General features: G+C 43.0%; 1 protein-coding gene across 32 annotated transcripts in view; it reads right to left on the bottom strand.

Moving 5' to 3' along the window:
- Positions 1–20,000, bottom strand: part of necab1 (N-terminal EF-hand calcium binding protein 1) — a 147,128-nt gene that overhangs the window by 29,002 nt on the left and 98,126 nt on the right. For all 32 annotated transcript variants that reach the window (XM_052473004.1, XM_052473000.1, XM_052473022.1 and 29 more), the window contains exons 7-8: positions 7,335–7,456; positions 5,138–5,214 (exon numbers count right to left, since the gene is read on the bottom strand). In XM_052473004.1, coding sequence (XP_052328964.1) covers positions 5,138–5,214; positions 7,335–7,456 — 199 coding nt within the window. The remainder of the gene's footprint in view (positions 1–5,137; positions 5,215–7,334; positions 7,457–20,000) is intronic.

Consider the following 20,000-nt stretch of genomic DNA (forward strand, 5'->3'; position numbering starts at 1 on the left):
TATGCCTTGCTAAGAAACACTTCAGTCATTTACATGTTTACTGCACTGTGTGACTCATACAAGTCAGTGACCAGTGAGAGAATGATAGAGAGATGGAGAGAGTTATATAGAGATGGAGATGGAGAGAGTTATATAGAGATGGAGAGAGTTATATAGAGATGGAGATGGAGAGAGTTATATAGAGATGGAGAGAGTTATATAGAGATGGAGAGAGTTATAAAGAGATGGAGAGAGTTATATAGAGATGGAGAGAGTTATATAGAGATGGAGAGAGTTATATAGAGATGGAGAGAGTTATAAAGAGATGGAGAGAGTTATATAGAGATGGAGAGAGTTATATAGAGATGGAGAGAGTTATATAGAGATGGAGAGAGTTATATAGAGATGGAGAGAGTTATATAGAGATGGAGAGAGTTATATAGAGATGGAGATGGAGAGAGTTATATAGAGATGGAGAGAGTTATATAGAGATGGAGAGAGTTATATAGAGATGGAGAGAGTTATATAGAGATGGAGAGAGTTATATAGAGATGGAGAGAGTTATATAGAGATGGAGAGAGTTATATAGAGATGGAGAGAGTTATATAGAGATGGAGAGAGTTATATAGAGATGGAGAGAGTTATATAGAGATGGAGATGGAGAGAGTTATATAGAGATGGAGAGAGTTATATGGAGATGGAGAGAGTTATATAGAGATGGAGAGAGTTATATAGAGATGGAGAGAGTTATATAGAGATGGAGAGAGTTATATAGAGATGGAGAGAGTTATATAGAGATGGAGAGAGTTATATAGAGATGGAGAGAGTTATATAGAGATGGAGAGAGTTATAAAGAGATGGAGAGAGATATAGAGATGGAGAGAGTTATATAGAGATGGAGATGGAGAGAGTTATATAGAGATGGAGAGAGTTATATAGAGATGGAGAGAGTTATATAGAGATGGAGAGAGTTATAAAGAGATGGAGAGAGTTATATAGAGATGGAGAGAGTTATATAGAGATGGAGATGGAGAGAGTTATATAGAGATGGAGAGAGTTATAAAGAGATGGAGAGAGTTATATAGAGATGGAGAGAGTTATATAGAGATGGAGAGAGTTATATAGAGATGGAGAGAGTTATATAGAGATGGAGAGAGTTATATAGAGATGGAGAGAGTTATAAAGAGATGGAGAGAGTTATATAGAGATGGAGAGAGTTATATAGAGATGGAGAGAGTTATATAGAGATGGAGAGAGTTATATGGAGATGGAGAGAGTTATATAGAGATGGAGATGGAGAGAGTTATATAGAGATGGAGAGAGTTATAGAGATGGAGAGAGTTATATAGAGATGGAGAGAGTTATAAAGAGATGGAGAGAGTTATATAGAGATGGAGAGAGTTATATAGAGATGGAGAGAGTTATATAGAGATGGAGAGAGTTATATAGAGATGGAGATGGAGAGAGTTATATAGAGATGGAGAGAGTTATATAGAGATGGAGATGGAGAGAGTTATATAGAGATGGAGAGAGTTATATAGAGATGGAGAGTTATATAGAGATGGAGAGAGTTATATAGAGATGGAGAGAGTTATATAGAGATGGAGATGGAGAGAGTTATATAGAGATGGAGAGAGTTATATAGAGATGGAGAGAGTTATATAGAGATGGAGAGAGTTATATAGAGATGGAGAGAGTTATATAGAGATGGAGAGAGTTATATAGAGATGGAGAGAGTTATATAGAGATGGAGAGAGTTATAAAGAGATGGAGAGAGTTATATAGAGATGGAGAGAGTTATATAGAGATGGAGAGAGTTATATAGAGATGGAGAGAGTTATATAGAGATGGAGAGAGTTATATAGAGATGGAGAGAGTTATATAGAGATGGAGAGAGTTATATAGAGATGGAGAGAGTTATATAGAGATGGAGAGAGTTATATAGAGATGGAGAGAGTTATATAGAGATGGAGATGGAGAGAGTTATATAGAGATGGAGAGAGTTATATAGAGATGGAGAGAGTTATATAGAGATGGAGAGAGTTATAAAGAGATGGAGAGAGTTATATAGAGATGGAGAGAGTTATATAGAGATGGAGATGGAGAGAGTTATATAGAGATGGAGAGAGTTATATAGAGATGGAGAGAGTTATATAGAGATGGAGAGAGTTATAAAGAGATGGAGAGAGTTATATAGAGATGGAGAGAGTTATATAGAGATGGAGATGGAGAGAGTTATATAGAGATGGAGAGAGTTATAAAGAGATGGAGAGAGTTATATAGAGATGGAGAGAGTTATATAGAGATGGAGAGAGTTATATAGAGATGGAGAGAGTTATATAGAGATGGAGAGAGTTATATAGAGATGGAGAGAGTTATAAAGAGATGGAGAGAGTTATATAGAGATGGAGAGAGTTATATAGAGATGGAGAGAGTTATATAGAGATGGAGAGAGTTATATGGAGATGGAGAGAGTTATATAGAGATGGAGATGGAGAGAGTTATATAGAGATGGAGAGAGTTATAGAGATGGAGAGAGTTATATAGAGATGGAGAGAGTTATATAGAGATGGAGAGAGTTATATAGAGATGGAGAGAGTTATATAGAGATGGAGAGAGTTATATAGAGATGGAGAGAGTTATATAGAGATGGAGATGGAGAGAGTTATATAGAGATGGAGAGAGTTATATAGAGATGGAGATGGAGAGAGTTATATAGAGATGGAGATGGAGAGAGTTATATAGAGATGGAGAGAGTTATATAGAGATGGAGAGAGTTATATAGAGATGGAGAGAGTTATATAGAGATGGAGAGAGTTATATAGAGATGGAGATGGAGAGAGTTATATAGAGATGGAGAGAGTTATATAGAGATGGAGATGGAGAGAGTTATATAGAGATGGAGAGAGTTATATAGAGATGGAGAGAGTTATATAGAGATGGAGAGAGTTATATAGAGGTTGAGAGAGTTATATAGAGATGGAGAGAGTTATATAGAGATGGAGAGAGTTATATAGAGATGGAGAGAGTTATAAAGAGATGGAGAGAGTTATATAGAGATGGAGAGAGTTAAATAGAGATGGAGATGGAGAGATTTATAAAGAGATGGAGAGAGTTATAAAGAGATGGAGAGAGTTATAAAGAGATGGAGAGAGTTATAAAGAGATGGAGAGAGTTAAATAGAGATGGAGATGGAGAGAGTTATAAAGAGATGGAGAGAGTTATATAGAGATGGAGATGGAGAGAGTTATATAGAGATGGAGAGAGTTATATAGAGATGGAGAGAGTTATATAGAGATGGAGAGAGTTATAAAGAGATGGAGAGAGTTATATAGAGATGGAGAGAGTTATATAGAGATGGAGAGAGTTATATAGAGATGGAGAGAGTTATATAGAGATGGAGAGAGTTATATAGAGATGGAGAGAGTTATATAGAGGTTGAGAGAGTTATATAGAGATGGAGAGAGTTATAAAGAGATGGAGAGAGTTATATAGAGATGGAGAGAGTTATATAGAGATGGAGAGAGTTATATAGAGATGGAGAGAGTTATATAGAGATGGAGAGAGTTATATAGAGATGGAGAGAGTTATATAGAGATGGAGAGAGTTATATAGAGATGGAGAGAGTTATATAGAGATGGAGAGAGTTATATAGAGATGGAGATGGAGAGAGTTATATAGAGATGGAGATGGAGAGAGTTATATAGAGATGGAGAGAGTTATATAGAGATGGAGAGAGTTATATAGAGATGGAGAGAGTTATATAGAGATGGAGAGAGTTATATAGAGATGGAGAGAGTTATATAGAGATGGAGAGAGTTATATAGAGATGGAAAGAGTTATATAGAGATGGAGATGGAGAGAGTTATATAGAGATGGAGAGAGTTATATAGAGATGGAGATGGAGAGAGTTATATAGAGATGGAGAGAGTTATATAGAGATGGAGAGTTATATAGAGATGGAGAAGGAGAGAGTTATATATAGATGGAGATGGAGAGAGTTATATAGAGATGGAGAGAGTTATATAGAGGTGGAGAGAGTTATATAGAGATGGAGAGAGTTATATAGAGGTTGAGAGAGTTATATAGAGATGGAGAGAGTTATATAGAGATGGAGAGAGTTATATAGAGATGGAGAGAGTTATATAGAGATGGAGAGAGTTATATAGAGATGGAGAGAGTTATATAGAGATGGATAGAGTTAAATAGAGATGGAGATGGAGAGAGTTATATAGAGATGGAGAGAGTTATATAGAGATGGAGAGAGTTATATAGAGATGGAGAGAGTTATATAGAGATGGAGAGAGTTAAATAGAGATGGAGAGAGTTATATAGAGATGGAGAAGAGTTATATAGAGATGGAGAGAGTTATATAGAGATGGATAGAGTTAAATAGAGATGGAGAGAGTTATATAGAGATGGAGAGAGTTATATAGAGATGGAGATGGAGAGAGTTATATAGAGATGGAGATGGAGAGAGTTATATAGAGATGGAGAGAGTTATATAGAGATGGAGAGAGTTATATAGAGATGGAGAGAGTTATATAGAGATGGAGAGAGTTATATAGAGATGGAGATGGAGAGAGTTATATAGAGATGGAGATGGAGAGAGTTATATAGAGATGGAGAGAGTTATATAGAGATGGAGAGAGTTATATAGAGATGGAGAGAGTTATATAGAGATGGAGAGAGTTATATAGAGATGGAGAGAGTTATATAGAGATGGAGAGAGTTATATAGAGATGGAGAGAGTTATATAGAGATGGAGATGGAGAGAGTTATATAGAGATGGAGAGAGTTATATAGAGATGGAGATGGAGAGAGTTATATAGAGATGGAGAGAGTTATATAGAGATGGAGAGAGTTATATAGAGATGGAGAGAGTTATATAGAGATGGAGAGAGTTATATAGAGATGGAGAGAGTTATATAGAGATGGAGAGAGTTATATAGAGATGGAGAGAGTTATATAGAGATGGAGAGAGTTATATAGAGATGGAGATGGAGAGAGTTATATAGAGATGGAGATGGAGAGAGTTATATAGAGATGGAGAGAGTTATATAGAGATGGAGATGGAGAGAGTTATATAGAGATGGAGATTTAGGGAATAAAACCAGGGAGAGTGGATGGAATAGGGTGCTTTATATTTTCCATGTACCTTTTTCTCTAGCCGGTCAATAAGCTTCTGGAGTCTGTTGACCTGAGTCATCCATTGGTTGTCCTCGTCATACAGACCTGGCACAGTGGGAGCAGAACACACCTACAATGCATTGGCACATTTCCTCTGACCTGGGGTAATCAGATGTCACTCAACTCGGTTAGAATAGAATAATGCTACTTCGGCTGTGTGTGTGTCCATATGTCCGTGTGCGTGTGTGTGCGTACTCTAATTCTCTGGGCCATTGACACTCAATGACTTGATGTAGATAGATACAGCTTCTAATTCCGTTTGAAACAACTGTTCTAAAACACGTGAACATGTTAAACAAAGAATATAATCTGATTAAAATAGAACCACCACCAGCTGGTCGTACAGTATAGCAGTCAGACTGAGTCACCAGCTGGTCGTACAGTATAGCAGTCAGACTGAGTCACCAGCTGGTCGTACAGTATAGCAGTCAGACTGAGTCACCAGCTGGTCCTGCAGTATAGCAGTCAGACTGAGTCACCAGCTGGTCCTGCAGTATAGCAGTCAGACTGAGTCACCAGCTGGTCCTGCAGTATCGCAGTCAGACTGAGTCACCAGCTGGTTCCTGCAGTATAGCAGTCAGACTGAGTCACCAGCTGGTCCTGCAGTATAGCAGTCAGACTGAGTCACCAGCTGGTCCTGCAGTATAGCAGTCAGACTGAGTCACCAGCTGGTCCTGCAGTATAGCAGTCAGACTGAGTCACCAGCTGGTCCTGCAGTATAGCAGTCAGACTGAGTCACCAGCTGGTCCTACAGTATAGCAGTCAGACTGAGTCACCAGCTGGTCCTACAGTATAGCAGTCAGACTGAGTCACCAGCTGGTCCTACAGTATAGCAGTCAGACTGAGTCACCAGCTGGTCCTGCAGTATAGCAGTCAGACTGAGTCACCAGCTGGTCCTACAGTATAGCAGTCAGACTGAGTCACCAGCTGGTCCTACAGTATAGCAGTCAGACTGAGTCACCAGCTGGTCCTGCAGTATAGCAGTCAGACTGAGTCACCAGCTGGTCCTACAGTATAGCAGTCAGACTGAGTCACCAGCTGGTCCTACAGTATAGCAGTCAGACTGAGTCACCAGCTGGTCCTGCAGTATAGCAGTCAGACTGAGTCACCAGCTGGTCCTACAGTATAGCAGTCAGACTGAGTCACCAGCTGGTCCTACAGTATAGCAGTCAGACTGAGTCACCAGCTGGTCCTGCAGTATAGCAGTCAGACTGAGTCACCAGCTGGTCCTGCAGTATAGCAGTCAGACTGAGTCACCAGCTGGTCCTACAGTATAGCAGTCAGACTGAGTCACCAGCTGATCCTACAGTATAGCAGTCAGACTGAGTCACCAGCTGGTCCTACAGTATAGCGGTCAGACTGAGTCACCAGCTGGTCCTACAGTATAGCAGTCAGACTGAGTCACCAGCTGGTCCTACAGTATAGCAGTCAGACTGAGTCCCCAGCTGGTCCTACAGTATAGCAGTCAGACTGAGTCCCCAGCTGGTCCTGCAGTATAGCAGTCAGACTGAGTCACCAGCTGGTCCTACAGTATAGCAGTCAGACTGAGTCCCCAGCTGGTCCTACAGTATAGCAGTCAGACTGAGTCACCAGCTGGTCCTACAGTATAGCAGTCAGACTGAGTACCCAGCTGATCCTCCAGTATACCAGTAATACTGGTCCTACAGTATAGCAGTCAGACTGAGTCACCAGTTGGTCCTACAGTATAGCAGTCAGACTGAGTCACCAGCTGATCCTACAGTATAGCAGTCAGACTGAGTCACCAGCTGGTCCTACAGTATAGCAGTCAGACTGAGTCACCAGCTGGTCCTACAGTATAGCAGTCAGACTGAGTCACCAGCTGGTCCTGCAGTATAGCAGTCAGACTGAGTCACCAGCTGGTCCTACAGTATAGCAGTCAGACTGAGTCCCCAGCTGGTCCTACAGTATAGCAGTCAAACTGAGTCACCAGCTGGTCCTACAGTATAGCAGTCAGACTGAGTCACCAGTTGGTCCTACAGTATACCAGTGTGTGTGCGCGCGCGTGTGTGTGTGTGTGTGTGTGTGTGTGTGTGTGTGTGTGTGTGTGTGTGTGTGTGTGTGTGTGTGTGTGTGTGTGTGTGTGTGTGTGTGTGTGTGTGTGTGTGTGTGTGTGTGTGTGTGTGTGTGTGTGTGTGTGATTGCACCTGAATTGACCAGGCTGAGTAGTGGGTTGTTAGGAGACAGACTGTTATTTCTTTGAAGCCTTCGGTTGGATCTTCTCCCTGACCACTGGATTGACAGCACATCAGGCTTTACTGGGCCTCGCCTGGAGAACACACACAGGGATACAAGGGGACAGTCTGGATTAACACTGCCAAAGGGGACAGTCTGGATTAACACTGCCAAAGGGGACAGTCTGGATTAACACTGCCAAAGGGGACAGTCTGGATTAACACTGCCAAAGGGGACAGTCTGGATTAACACTGCCAAAGGGGACAGTCTGGATTAACACTGCCAAAGGGGACAGTCTGGATTAACACTGCCAAAGGGGACAGCCCTGGATTAACACTGCCAAAGGGAACAGTCTGGATTAACACTGCCAAAGGGGACAGTCTGGATTAACACTGCCAAAGGGGACAGTCTGGATTAACACTGCCAAAGGGGACAGTCTGGATTAACACTGCCAAAGGGGACAGTCTGGATTAACACTGCCAAAGGGGACAGCCCTGGATTAACACTGCCAAAGGGGACAGCCCTGGATTAACACTGCCAAAGGGGACAGCCCTGGATTAACACTGCCAAAGGGGACAGCCCTGGATTAACACTGCCAAAGGGGACAGTCTGGATTAACACTGCCAAAGGGGACAGTCTGGATTAACACTGCCAAAGGGGACAGCCCTGGATTAACACTGCCAAAGGGGACAGTTCTGGATTAACACTGCCAAAGGGGACAGTCTGGATTAACACTGCCAAAGGGGACAGTCTGGATTAACACTGCCAAAGGGGACAGTCTGGATTAACACTGCCAAAGGGAACAGCCCTGGATTAACACTGCCAAATTTGACAGTCTGGATTAACACTGCCAAATGGGACAGTCTGGATTAACACTGCCAAAGGGAACAGCCCTGGATTAACACTGCCAAATGGGACAGTCTGGATTAACACTGCCAAAGGGAACAGTCTGGATTAACACTGCCAAAGGGAACAGTCTGGATTAACACTGCCAAAGGGAACAGTCTGGATTAACACTGCCAAAGGGGACAGTCTGGATTAACACTGCCAAAGGGGACATCCCTGGATTAACACTGCCAAAGGGGACAGTCTGGATTAACACTGCCAAAGGGAACAGTCTGGATTAACACTGCCAAAGGGGACAGTCTGGATTAACACTGCCAAAGGGGACAGTTCTGGATTAACACCTTAGTAAGCGGAAGGTTGCACGTTCAAACCCCCGAGCCGACAAGGTACAAATCTGTCGTTCTGCCCCTGAACAGGCAGTTAACCCACTGTTCCCAGGCCGTCATTGAAAATAAGAATTTGTTCTCAACTGACTTGCCTAGTTAAATAAAGGTAAAATAAAAAATAAAAAACAGTATTGCGTGTACATTATACACAGGTATAACAGGTATATAATGTACACAGTATTGTGTGTACATTATACACAGGTATAACAGGTATATAATGTACACAGTATTGTTCCTAGGACAGTTAACCCACTGTTCCTAGACCAGTTAACCCACTGTTCCTAGACCAGTTAGCCAACTGTTCCTAGACCAGTTAACCCACTGTTCCTAGGACAGTTAACCCACTGTTCCTAGACCAGTTAACCCACTGTTCCTAGACCAGTTAACCCACTGTTCCTAGACCAGTTAACCCACTGTTCCTAGACCAGTTAACCCACTGTTCCTAGACCAGTTAACACACTGTTCCTAGACCAGTTAACCCACTGTTCCTAGACCAGTTAACCCACTGTTCCTAGACCAGTTAACCCACTGTTCCTAGGCCAGTTAACCCACTGTTCCTAGACCAGTTAACCCACTGTTCCTAGACCAGTTAATCCACTGTTCCTAGACCAGTTAACCCACTGGTCCCAGACCAGTTAACCCACTGTTCCTAGACCAGTTAACCCACTGTTCCTAGACCAGTTAACCCACTGTTCCTAGACCAGTTAACCCACTGTTCCTAGGCCAGTTAACCCACTGTTCCTAGACCAGTTAACCCACTGTTCCTAGACCAGTTAACCCACTGTTCCTAGACCAGTTAACCCACTGTTCCTAGACCAGTTAACCCACTGTTCCTAGACCAGTTAACCCACTGTTCCTAGACCAGTTAACCCACTGTTCCACTGTTCCTAGACCAGTTAACCCACTGTTCCTAGACCAGTTAACCCACTGTTCCTAGACCAGTTATCCCACTGTTCCTAGACCAGTTAACCCAGTGTTCCTAGACCAGTTAACCCACTGTTCCTAGACCAGTTAATCCACTGTTCCTAGACCAGTTATCCCACTGTTCCTAGACCAGTTAACCCAGTGTTCCTAGACCAGTTAACCCACTGTTCCTAGACCAGTTATCCCACTGTTCCTAGACCAGTTAACCCAGTGTTCCTAGACCAGTTAACCCACTGTTCCTAGACCAGTTATCCCACTGTTCCTAGACCAGTTAACCCAGTGTTCCTAGACCAGTTAACCCACTGTTCCCAGGCCAGTTAACCCACTGTTCCTAGACCAGTTAACCCACTGTTCCTAGACCAGTTAACCCGCTGTTCCTAGGCCAGTTAACCCAGTGTTCCTAGACCAGTTAACCCACTGTTCCTAGACCAGTTAACCCGCTGTTCCTAGACCAGTTAACCCACTGTTCCTAGACCAGTTAACCCGCTGTTCCTAGGCCAGTTAACCCAGTGTTCCTAGACCAGTTAACCCACTGTTCCTAGACCAGTTAACCCGCTGTTCCTAGACCAGTTAACCCACTGTTCCTAGACCAGTTAACCCCACTGTTCCTAGACCAGTTAATCCACTGTTCCTAGACCAGTTAACCCAGTGTTCCTAGACCAGTTAACCCACTGTTCCTAGACCAGTTAACCCACTGTTCCTAGACCAGTTAACCCACTGTTCCTAGACCAGTTAACCCACTGTTCCTAGACCAGTTAACCCGCTGTTCCTAGGCCAGTTAACCCAGTGTTCCTAGACCAGTTAACCCACTGTTCCTAGACCAGTTAACCCGCTGTTCCTAGGCCAGTTAACCCAGTGTTCCTAGACCAGTTAACCCACTGTTCCTAGACCAGTTAACCCACTGTTCCTAGACCAGTTAACCCGCTGTTCCTAGGCCAGTTAACCCAGTGTTCCTAGACCAGTTAACCCACTGTTCCTAGACCAGTTAACCCGCTGTTCCTAGGCCAGTTAACCCAGTGTTCCTAGACCAGTTAACCCACTGTTCCTAGGCCAGTTAATCCACTGTTCCTAGACCAGTTAACCCACTGTTCCTAGGCCAGTTAATCCACTGTTCCTAGACCAGTTAACCCACTGTTCCACTGTTCCTAGACCAGTTAACCCACTGTTCCTAGACCAGTTAACCCACTGTTCCCTGGGTGGATGTCATTGTATATATGAAATTGCTCTTAATTGACTTGCCTAGTTAAATAAAAATGTCTGAACAGGGGAAACCATAATGACATCATGGGGAACAAACTGAGGAGCAGACAGATAAGGAACAACTTTGTGAAGGAGTCCAATGTGTGTAATAGGTGAGTGCAATGAAGAGCAGCCTGGTGGCCTCGTGCACCAGAGAGGGGAAGCAGGTGTGACACTAATCTATGGATTTCACATGACTGGGAATACACTGAATGATGGCAGCAACTAGCTCTTAAACTCTGCAGTATTTGGTTTGTTTATGTATATTTTATTGTTCATGTATATTTTTTGTTTATGTTTTATTTTATTATTTTATGTACATATTTTAAATTTTACCTTTATTTAACCAGGCAAGTCAGTTAAGAACACATTCTTATTTTCAATGACGGCCTGGGAACAGTGGGTTAACTGCCTGTTCAGGGGCAGAACGACAGATTTGTACATTGTCAGCTCGGGGTTTGAACTCGCAACCTTCTGGTTAATAGTCCAACGCTCTAACCACTAGGCTACGCTGCCGCCCCAGTACAGTATATACTTGTAACAGTCTTCTTCCTCCTCTGACGAGGAGCAGTAGGAAGGATTGGAGGACCAATGCCCAGAGTGGTACGTGTTCATGATTCTTTTAATAAAAACAGAAACAGTTCCGGGTGAAAACGGGCTGCCTAAGTACGGTTCTCAATCAGGGACAACGATTGACAGCTGTCTCTGATTGAGAACCATACCAGGCCAAACACAGAAATATCAACTCATAGAAAAACAAACGTAGATAACCCACCCAACTCACGCCCTGACCATACACTGTCGGAGCTGGAAGCACAAGCATTTCACTACACTCGCAATAACATCTGCTAAACACGTGTACGTGACCAATACACTGTGATTTGATTTAATTTGAATACATCTGTTGGTTACCTTTAAAAAAAAAAAAAAGTATCAGTAAAGCAGTCAGTGTTTTTGTTTGTTTGTTGATTGTTGTTGGATATTGGCAGAAACTGGAACACTCTGTCGTACACAATCCAGAGCATCCCAAACATGCTCAATGGGTGACATGTCTGGTGAGGATGCAGGCCATGGAAGAACTGGGACATTTTCAGCCTCCAGGATTTATGTACAGGTCCTTGCGACATTATCATAATGAAGCATGAAGTGATGGCGGCGGATGAATGGCACGACAATGGGCATCAGGATCTTGTCACGGTTTCTCTGTGCATTCAAATGAACTTTGATAAAAAGCGACCGTTTTCGTTGTCCGTAGCTTATGCCTGCCCCATACCATAACCCCACCGCCACCATGGGACACTCTGTTCACAATGTTGTCATCAGCAAACCGCTGACGTTGGAGGAAACTTCTGGCAGAGAATTGAAGATTAAATTCTCTGGCAACAGCTCTGGTGGACATTCCTGCAGTCAGCATGCTAATTGCACGCTCCCTCAAAACTTGAGACGTCTGTGGCATTGTGTTGTGTGACAAAGCTTCACAGTTTAGAGTGGCCTTTGATTGTCCCCAGCACAAGGTGCACCTGTGAAATGATCATGCTGTTTAATTAGCTTCTTGATACGCCACACCTGTCAGGTGGATGGATTATCTTGGCAAATGAGAAATGCTCACTAACAGGGATGGAAACAAACATCTGAGAGAAATAAGCTTTTTTGTGCGTATGGAACATTTCTGGGATCTTTTATTTCAGCTCATGAAACAAGGGTGACCAACACTACACATGTTACATTTCTGTTTTTTGTTCAGTGTACCAGGTCTGTGGTGGCCAGCGGAGTGCTATACATCTCTGAGTGCCAGTGACACAGGGGCTAGGTAGCCTTGGGCTGGCGTCACTTAAAATTATCCTCAGATGACAATAGGTTAGGTTCGGCACGATAAGATGCACTGATTTGGCCCCCTGGTTGTTTATGTGACGCTGCTGCATAAACAATCATCATGTAAACAGCATTTAAATAAAACGCAAGTGAATATATGTGAATATGTGACTGATTCGTTCTTATGTAGCAACATTTGAAATGTTTTTTTAAATGTTTTTTTTCTTTACAAAAAATAAAATAAAATAAAAGTAGAGTCTCAAAGCTACAAAGTGAGATGTCATACACTACAGGAACAATGAGAAAATAATTATGATTTGAAAGTTGACAAACTTGTAAACTCACATTTGAGAAAATGGCCTTTGATTGTTCTGGTACACCTACTGGAGAGCTCTTCATTGTCTAGTTGCATTCAGCATCGTTCAAGCCCTGTTACCTTTTGTGGCTAGGGGGGTTTGTGGGTAGGGGGGCACTATTTTTATGTTTGGAAAAATAATGTTCCCATAGTAAACGGCCTATTTCTCAGGACCAGATGCTAGAATATTCATATAATTGACAGCTTAGGATAGAAAACACTCTAAAGTTTCCAAAACTGTAAAAATATTGTCCGTGAGTATAACAGAACTGATATTGCAGGCGAAAGCCTGAGAAAAATCCAATCCAGAAGAGACTCATCTTTTGAAAGCGCTGCGTTCCAATGCGTCCCTATGGAGCAGTGAATGGGCTATCAACCAGATTACTCTTTCTCCGTATTCCCCAAGGTGTCTACAGCATTGTGACGTAGTTTTATGCATTTATGTTGAAGAATACCCGTAAGCAGCTACATTGCGCAAGTGGTCACCTGATGGCACTCAGAGTGATTCTCGCGTAAAATACAGAGGTATTCATTATTCCAATCGGTCCTACTGAAAAACCAATTGTACCGGTGGATATATTATCGAATAGATATTTGAAAAACACCTTGAAGATTGATTATAAACAACGTTTGCCATGTTTCTGTCGATATTATGGAGCTAATTTGGAATATTTTTCGGTGTTTTCGTGACCACAATTTCTGGTCGATTTCTCAGCCAAACGTGAAGAACAAACGGAGCTATTTCGCCTACAAAAACAACATTTTTGGAAAAAATGAACATTGGCTATCTAACTGGGAGTCTCGTGAGTGAAAACATCCGAAGCTCATCAAAGGTAAACAATTTTAATTGATTGATTTTCTGATTTCCGTGACCAAGTTACCTGCTGCTAGCTGGACAAAATGCTATGCTAGGCTATCGATAAACTTGCTTGTCTAGCTTTGGCTGTAAAGCATATTTTGAAGTTTGGGAGTCACTAGAGGTTAAGCTTTAGCCCCACCCATCTCTTTAATAACTTCTTAGGGCTAGGGGTCCCAGGTGAAACTGGAGGGCGCGTTCAATTAAAATAAAGGTGACCTAAATTGTGTAGTAGTGAACACCATCTATCCTCAGAGCTCATGCTGCTAGGTGACCTAAACTGTGAAGTAGAGAACACCATCTATCCTCAGAGCTCGTGCTGCTAGGTGACCTAAACTGTGAAGTAGAGAACACCATCTATCCTCAGAGCTCGTGCTGCTAGGTGACCTAAACTGTGACATGCTTAACACCCCGGCCATCCTACAATCTAAGCTTGATGTCCTCAATCTCACACAAATTATCAATGAACCCACCAGGTACAACCCCAAATGGGTAAACACGGGCACCCTCTTAGATATCATCCTAACCAACTCGCCCTCCAAATACAGCTCTGCTGTGCAGCCGTATTCATCGACCTGGCCAAGGCTTTTGACTCTGTCAATCACAACATTCTTATTGGCAGACTCAACAGCCTTGGTTTCTCAAATGATTGCCTCGCCTGGTTCACCAAATACTTCTCTGATAGAAGTCAGTATGTCAAATCGGAGGGCCTGTTGTCCGGACCACTGGCAGTCTTTATGGGGGTGCCACAAGGGTTCAATTCTTGAGCCGACTCTTTTCTCTGTATAAATCAATGATGTCGCTCTTGCTGCTGGTGATTCTCTGATCCACCTCTACGCAGACGACACCATTCAGTATACATCTGGCCCTTCTTTGGACACTGTGTTAACTAACCTCCAGACGAACCTCAATGCCATACAACTCTCCTTCCGTGGCATCCAACTGCTCTTAAACCGTTTAAAGTCAACCGATCGCTGCCCGCACTTGCCCGCCCGCCCAGCATCACTACTCTGGACGGTTCTGACTTAAAATATGTGGACAACTACAAATACCTAGGTGTCTGGTTAGACTGTAAACTCTCCTTCCAGACTCACATTAAACATTTCCAGTCTAGAATCGGATTTCTATTTCGCAACAAAGCATCCTTCACTCATGCAGCCAAACATAGCCTCGTAAAACTGACTATCCTACCGATCCTTGACATCGGTGATGTCATTTACAAAATAACCTCCAACACTCTAGTCAATATATTGGATGCAGTCTATCACAGTGCCATCCGTTTTGTCACCAAAGCCCCATATACTACCCACCACTGCAACCTGTACGCTCTAGTCGGCTGGCCCTCGATTCATAGTCGTCGCCAAACCCACTGGCTCCAGGTCATCTACAAGTCTCTGCTAGGTAAAGCCCCGCCTTATCTCAGCTTACTGGTCACCATAGCAGCACCCACTCGTAGCATGCGCTCCAGCAGGTATATTTCACTGGTCATGCCCAAAGCCAACACTTCCTTTGGCCGCCTATCCTTCCAGTTCTCTGCTGCCAATGACTGGAACGAACTACAAAAATCTCTGAAACTGGAAACACTTATCTCCCTCACTAGCTTTAAGCACCAACTGTCAGAGCAGCTCACAGATTACTGCACCTGTACATAGCCCATCCAACTACCTCATCCCCATACTGTATTTATTTACAGTCCTTCTGTAGCACAGTTGGTAGAGCATGGCGCTTGTAACGCCAGGGTAGTGGGTTCGATTCCCGGGACCACCCATACGTAGAATGTATGCACACATGACTGTAAGTCGCTTTGGATAAAAGCGTCTGCTAAATGGCATATATTATATATTATTTATCTTGCTCTTTTGCACCCCAGTATCTCTACTTCTGCTCATCTACCATTCCAGTGTTTAATTGTAATTACTTTGCCACCATGTCCTATGTATTTTATTATGTCACCACTATGCATATTTATTACCTCCTTTATCCTACCTCATTTGCACACACTGTATATAGACTTTTCTACTGTATTATTGACTGTATGTTTGTTTTACTCCATGTGTAACTCTGTGTTGTTGTTTGTGTCGCACTGCTTTGCTTTATCTTGGCCAGGTCACAGTTGTAAATGAGAACTTGTTCTCAACTAGACTACCTGGTTTAAATAACGGTGAAATAAAATAAAGTAAAACAATTCCCTGAAACGAGTCACATATATGTGAGAATATATGCTTTTAAATGGGCATTTCCTGACTGCTGATGAGGTCCTCTTCAAGGGAACAACATTAGCAGGTCTCATAGGAAGGACATCGGTCTCTGAGGGAATTCAACAGAGAAATAAGAACAAGGATCTCTTCCCAAACTACCAGAGTGTATATAACCAGAGGTTTCCAGTCTGAATGGTGGAGTTCCATAGAGGTCCCCCCCAATGTGGTCACCTGAGTGGTCTGCATCCTTTCATCCTGCAGCCACACACACACGCACAAGTTCACACGTACGCACTCACATACGCACCCACACACACACACGCACGCACGCACCCACACACACACACGCACCCACACTCACACACACGCACGCACACACACACACACACACACACACACACACACACACACACACGCACCCACGCGCACGCGCGCACACACGCGCGCACACACACACCCGCACACACACACACACACACACACACACACACACACACACACACACACACACACACACACACACACACACACACACACACACACACACACACACACACACACACACACACACACACACAGCTCCACAGTGAACCTGGCTAGAGACATCAGACAGAATAGAAAATGGGCCTTCGACACATCAGAGATTGTGACAGAGTTCATCTACCTGCTGAGCTGATGCTTTGCTACTAAATTCTCTATTGGAGCAAATTGGGATTCCAGCTTCTGAATTTCTCCAAACAAGAGAAATGTTGTTATATCTGGAGTGGTGTTTAAAGATGGCTTCTGGACTGGGACTCAGGGACTGGGACTGGGACTCAGGGACTGGGAATCAGGGACTGGGAATCAGGGACTGGGACTCAGGGACTGGGACTCAGGGACTGGGACTCAGGGACTGGGACTCAGGGACTGGGAATCAGGGACTGGGACTCAGGGACTGGGACTCAGGGATTAGGACTCAGGGACTGGGACTCAGGGACTCGGGATTGGGACTCAGGGACTTGGAGTCAGGGACTGGGAGTCAGGGACTGGGAGTCAGGGACTGGGACTCAGGGACTGGGACTCAGGGATTGGGATTCAGGGACTGGGACTCAGGGACTAGGACTCAGGGACTCAGGGACTAGGACTCAGGGACTCAGGGACTGGGACTCAGGGACTGGGACTCAGGGACTTGGAGTCAGGGACTGGGAGTCAGGGACTGGGAGTCAGGGACTGGGACTCAGGGACTGGGACTCAGGGACTGGGACTCAGGGATTGGGATTCAGGGACTGGGACTCAGGGACTAGGACTCAGGGACTCAGGGACTAGGACTCAGGGACTCAGGGACTGGGACTCAGGGACTCGGACTCAGGGATTGGGATTCAGGGACTGGGATTTAGGGACGGATTCGGGGTACGTGATTGGGACAGGAGCTGAGAGGAGGAGGGGGGAGGAGGAAGGGATATGAGAAGAGGAAAGGAGAGGAGAGGAGTGGAGAGGAGGGGAGGGGAGGAGAAAGGAGGAGAGGAGGGGATGGGACGAGGAGAGAAGAGGAGAGGAGGAGTGGAGAGAAGGAGAGGAGGAGAGCACAGGAAACAAGGATATGAGAAGAGGAAAGGAGGAGAGGAGAGGAAGGGAGAAGAGGAAAGGAGAAGAGTAGAGTAGAGTCGAGTAGAGAATTCTGTTCCATTCTCACCCAGTTCTGAAGCATGACATGCCATCACCCAGGTGCTAGAACAAAAACCAGCGCTGTAGCTGCCTGGGTTCTCCATTCTGATTCAGAACGTTGTGTTCTAAAAGTAGCCGCTGCTTCCCAGGGCACGGACAGAGCTGACCTCCCATCTAAATTCCACCAACATTCAGACCAGATCTGGTGAGTCACACTGTTACTAATGACCCTAGAGGCATGCTACACAGAGCCAGCTAATCAGACTGCTAAGGCACACATTACCCAACATAGGGTAGGTAATATATATCACATTATGCTTGTATCCAGAGCAATTTACAGTCATGCATGAATACAAGAGCCATGCTCTACCAACTGAACCACACAAGAACACACACAAAACACAACACAACACACAAAACACAACACACACACAAAACAACACACAAAACACAAAACTCAACACACAAAACACAACACACAAAACACAACACAACACACAAAACAACACAACACACAAAACACAACACACACACAAAACAACACACAAAACACAAAACACAAAACACAACACACAACACACGAAACACAACACACAAAACACACAACACAACACAACACACAAAACACAACACACAAAACACAACACAACACACAAAACAACACACAAAACACAAAACACACAAAACACAACACAAACAAAACACAACACACAAAACACAACACACAACACACACAAAACACAACACACAAAACACAACACACAACACACAACACACAAAACACAACACACAACACACACAAAACACAACACACAAAACAACACACAAAACACAACACACAAAACAACACACAACACACAAAACACAACACACAACACACAACACACAAAACAACACACAACACACAAAACACACAAAACACAACACAAAACAAAACACAACACACAAAACACAACACACAAAACAAAACACAACACACAACACACAAAACACAACACACAAAACACACAACACACAACACACAAAACACAAAACAAAACACAAAACACAAAACAACACACAACACAACACACAACACACAAAACACAACACAACACACACAACACACAAAACAACACACAACACACAAAACACACAAAACACAACACAAAACAAAACACAACACACAAAACACAACACACAAAACAAAACACAACACACAACACACAAAACACAACACACAAAACACACAAAACAAAACACAAAACACAACACACAAAACACAACACACAAAACACACAAAACAAAACACAACACACAAAACACACAAAACACAACACACAAAACACACAAAACACAACACAAAACACACAAAACACAACACACAAAACACACAAAACACAACACACAAAACACAACACACAACACACAAAACACACAAAACACACAAAACAAAACACACAAAACACAACACAAAACACACAAAACAAAACACACAAAACACAACACACAACACACAAAACACAAAAAAAACAACACAAAACACAACACAAAACACACAAAACACAACACAAACACACACACAAAACACACAAAACACAACACACAAAACACAACACACAAAACACAACACACAACACACAAAACACACAAAACACACAAAACAAAACACACAAAACACAACACAAAACACACAAAACAAAACACACAAAACACAACACACAACACACAAAACACAAAACACAAAACAAAACACACAAAACACAACACAAAACACACAAAACACAACACAAAACACACAAAACAAAACACACAAAACACAACACACAAAACACAAAACACAACACACAAAACAAAACACACAAAACAAAACACACAAAACACAACACAAAACACACAAAACACAACACACAACACACAAAACACACAAAACACAACACAAAACAAAACACAACACACAAAACACAACACAACACACAAAACACAACACAACACACAAAACACAACACACAAAACAACACACAACACACAAAACAACACACAACACACAAAACACACAAAACACAAAACACAACACAACACACAAAACACAACACACAACACACAAAACACACACAAAACACAAAACACAACACACAAAACACAACACACAACACACAAAACAACACACAACACACAAAACACAACACAACACACAAAACACAACACACAAAACACAACACACAAAACAACACACAACACACAAAACAACACACAACACACAAAACACAACACAACACACAAAACACAACACAACACACAAAACAACACACAACACACAAAACAACACACAACACACAAAACAACACACAACACACAAAACACCACACAACACACAAAAAACAACACACAACACACAA

This window comes from Oncorhynchus keta, chromosome 20 (genome assembly GCF_023373465.1).
Source record: "Oncorhynchus keta strain PuntledgeMale-10-30-2019 chromosome 20, Oket_V2, whole genome shotgun sequence".
Classification (NCBI taxonomy): domain Eukaryota; kingdom Metazoa; phylum Chordata; class Actinopteri; order Salmoniformes; family Salmonidae; genus Oncorhynchus; species Oncorhynchus keta.